The sequence below is a fragment of the Gymnodraco acuticeps genome, unplaced genomic scaffold, assembly GCF_902827175.1.
Source record: "Gymnodraco acuticeps unplaced genomic scaffold, fGymAcu1.1, whole genome shotgun sequence".
NCBI lineage: Eukaryota > Metazoa > Chordata > Actinopteri > Perciformes > Bathydraconidae > Gymnodraco > Gymnodraco acuticeps.
This window is the reverse complement of record NW_022989965.1, coordinates 126317-128079: the sequence shown is the minus strand read 5'-3', so window position 1 is coordinate 128079 and position 1763 is coordinate 126317. Positions and strand designations below refer to the sequence as shown.

Genomic DNA, 1763 nt, shown 5'->3' with positions numbered 1-1763 from the left:
TCTTTACACCGTAAAACCACTCTTGATGAGAAGGAAAAAGTGGCCGCCATAATCAAATAAGATGATGTCAATGCCGGGAATTACGAACAAATTAGTTGCATGGAAGTGATGAAGACTGAGATGAAGATGACTGCAGAAAACAAAGTAGAGCTTAGGGATTTCAGTCTTAGCTAGAGAGAAAGTAATAGTAGGGGCAGGACAGATGAGAAGAGATATATCAGCTGCATAACGGAGAGCTTTGCCAGAACACAGCAGCTTCTCAACACGTCTCTCTGCAGATGGACACTTCCCAAATGGATGAACTCTGCTTTCCAGAACTCTTCAATAAATCCTGCAGGAAGCCTACGCCAGCTCAGTCAGATGTCCTGCTCGCTTACATCCTGCTGTCCTTCACCGCTCTGATCACTGCAGCTCTCAACCTGCTGGTCATCATCTCTATCTCCCACTTCAGGCACAGACAAACTTTCAGCTTAAGCTTGTATATGTTCATGACTTTTAGTGCTGTTTGTTGTTACAAGCTATCATTGATAATTGTATTTATGGTGAAATTCTTCCTTTCCAGGCAGCTCCACACCCCCACTAACCTCCTCATCCTCTCCCTGGCTGTCTCAGACTTCCTTGTGGGCCTCATTGTGATGCCTGTTTATTTCCTTTCAACAGAGGCTTGCTGGTACTTGGGTGACCTGATGTGTGCTCTGTATAGTATAGTTCCTTGTATCATTATCTCTTCTACGGTTGGAAACATGGTGCTCATATCCATTGATCGTTATTTGGCTATTTGTGACCCTCTACATTACACCACCAGAGTAACTCTGAACAGAACACAAATCTGCATCTGTCTGTGTTGGATTTGCTCTGTTATCTATAATTGTCTCATTTTAAAGGACTTTCTGAGACAACCTGATTCACAGAATTCTTGCCATGGAGAGTGTGTAGTTGTCCTTAACAATATCACAGGAGCTGTTGACTTAGTTGTTACCTTTATTTCCCCCATTACTGTTATCATAGTTCTGTATATGAGAGTGTTTGTGGTGGCTGTGTCTCAGGCTCGAGCCATGCGTTCTCATGTTATCGCTGTCACTATGCAACGTTCAGTTGGTGCAACTGTTAAGAAATCTGAGATGAAAGCAGCCAGGACTCTTGGTGTTGTTGTCCTTGTGTTTCTAATATGTTTTTTTCCATATTACACTCCATCCCTTATAGGTGAGGATATTGAAACTAATAGTTTAACCTCAATTGTAATCTGGTTGCTGTGTTTTAACTCCTGTCTGAACCCATTGATTTATGCCTTGTTATACCCCTGGTTTAGAAAATCTATCAAGCTCATTGTTACCCTTAAGATACTTAAGTCTTGCTCGTGTGATTCTAAAATACTGTAATGATGGGCTGGGGTTGAGATATATTCTAAAAACCTCTGTTCAGATGGACATATTGTTGCTATTGTTGCTGAGTCAGAATGCAATGTGTAATGGCTGAAGAAAGATTAGACATTATTTAATGTAGTAAAACATATGTAACTAAAAGATTAAATAATTGAATAGAAAATAAAACTTGAAAATATGACATTGTGTGGAAGAAGTAGTATTTGTTGAACTGTTTTGACTTCAGTTTGACCAGTATTCTGGTAATGATATGTTCAATTGTTAATGTTGTAGACAATATGCAGAACAGACTGATTGAGTATGTCGTTGGCAGAAGGTGAGTGTGCAACTTCAAACTAAAAGACAGAGCTGTCGTGTGTGTGTGTGTGTGTGTGTGTGTGT

General features: G+C 40.2%; 1 protein-coding gene across 1 annotated transcript; it reads left to right on the top strand.

Moving 5' to 3' along the window:
• Positions 1-278: 278 nt before the first annotated feature.
• On the top strand, positions 279-1379 carry LOC117542895 (trace amine-associated receptor 8a-like). The gene is made up of 2 exons (XM_034210767.1): positions 279-451; positions 563-1379. Exons 1-2 carry the CDS (start codon positions 279-281, stop codon positions 1377-1379), a joined length of 990 nt encoding a protein of 329 aa, XP_034066658.1.
• Positions 1380-1763: the final 384 nt, after the last annotated feature.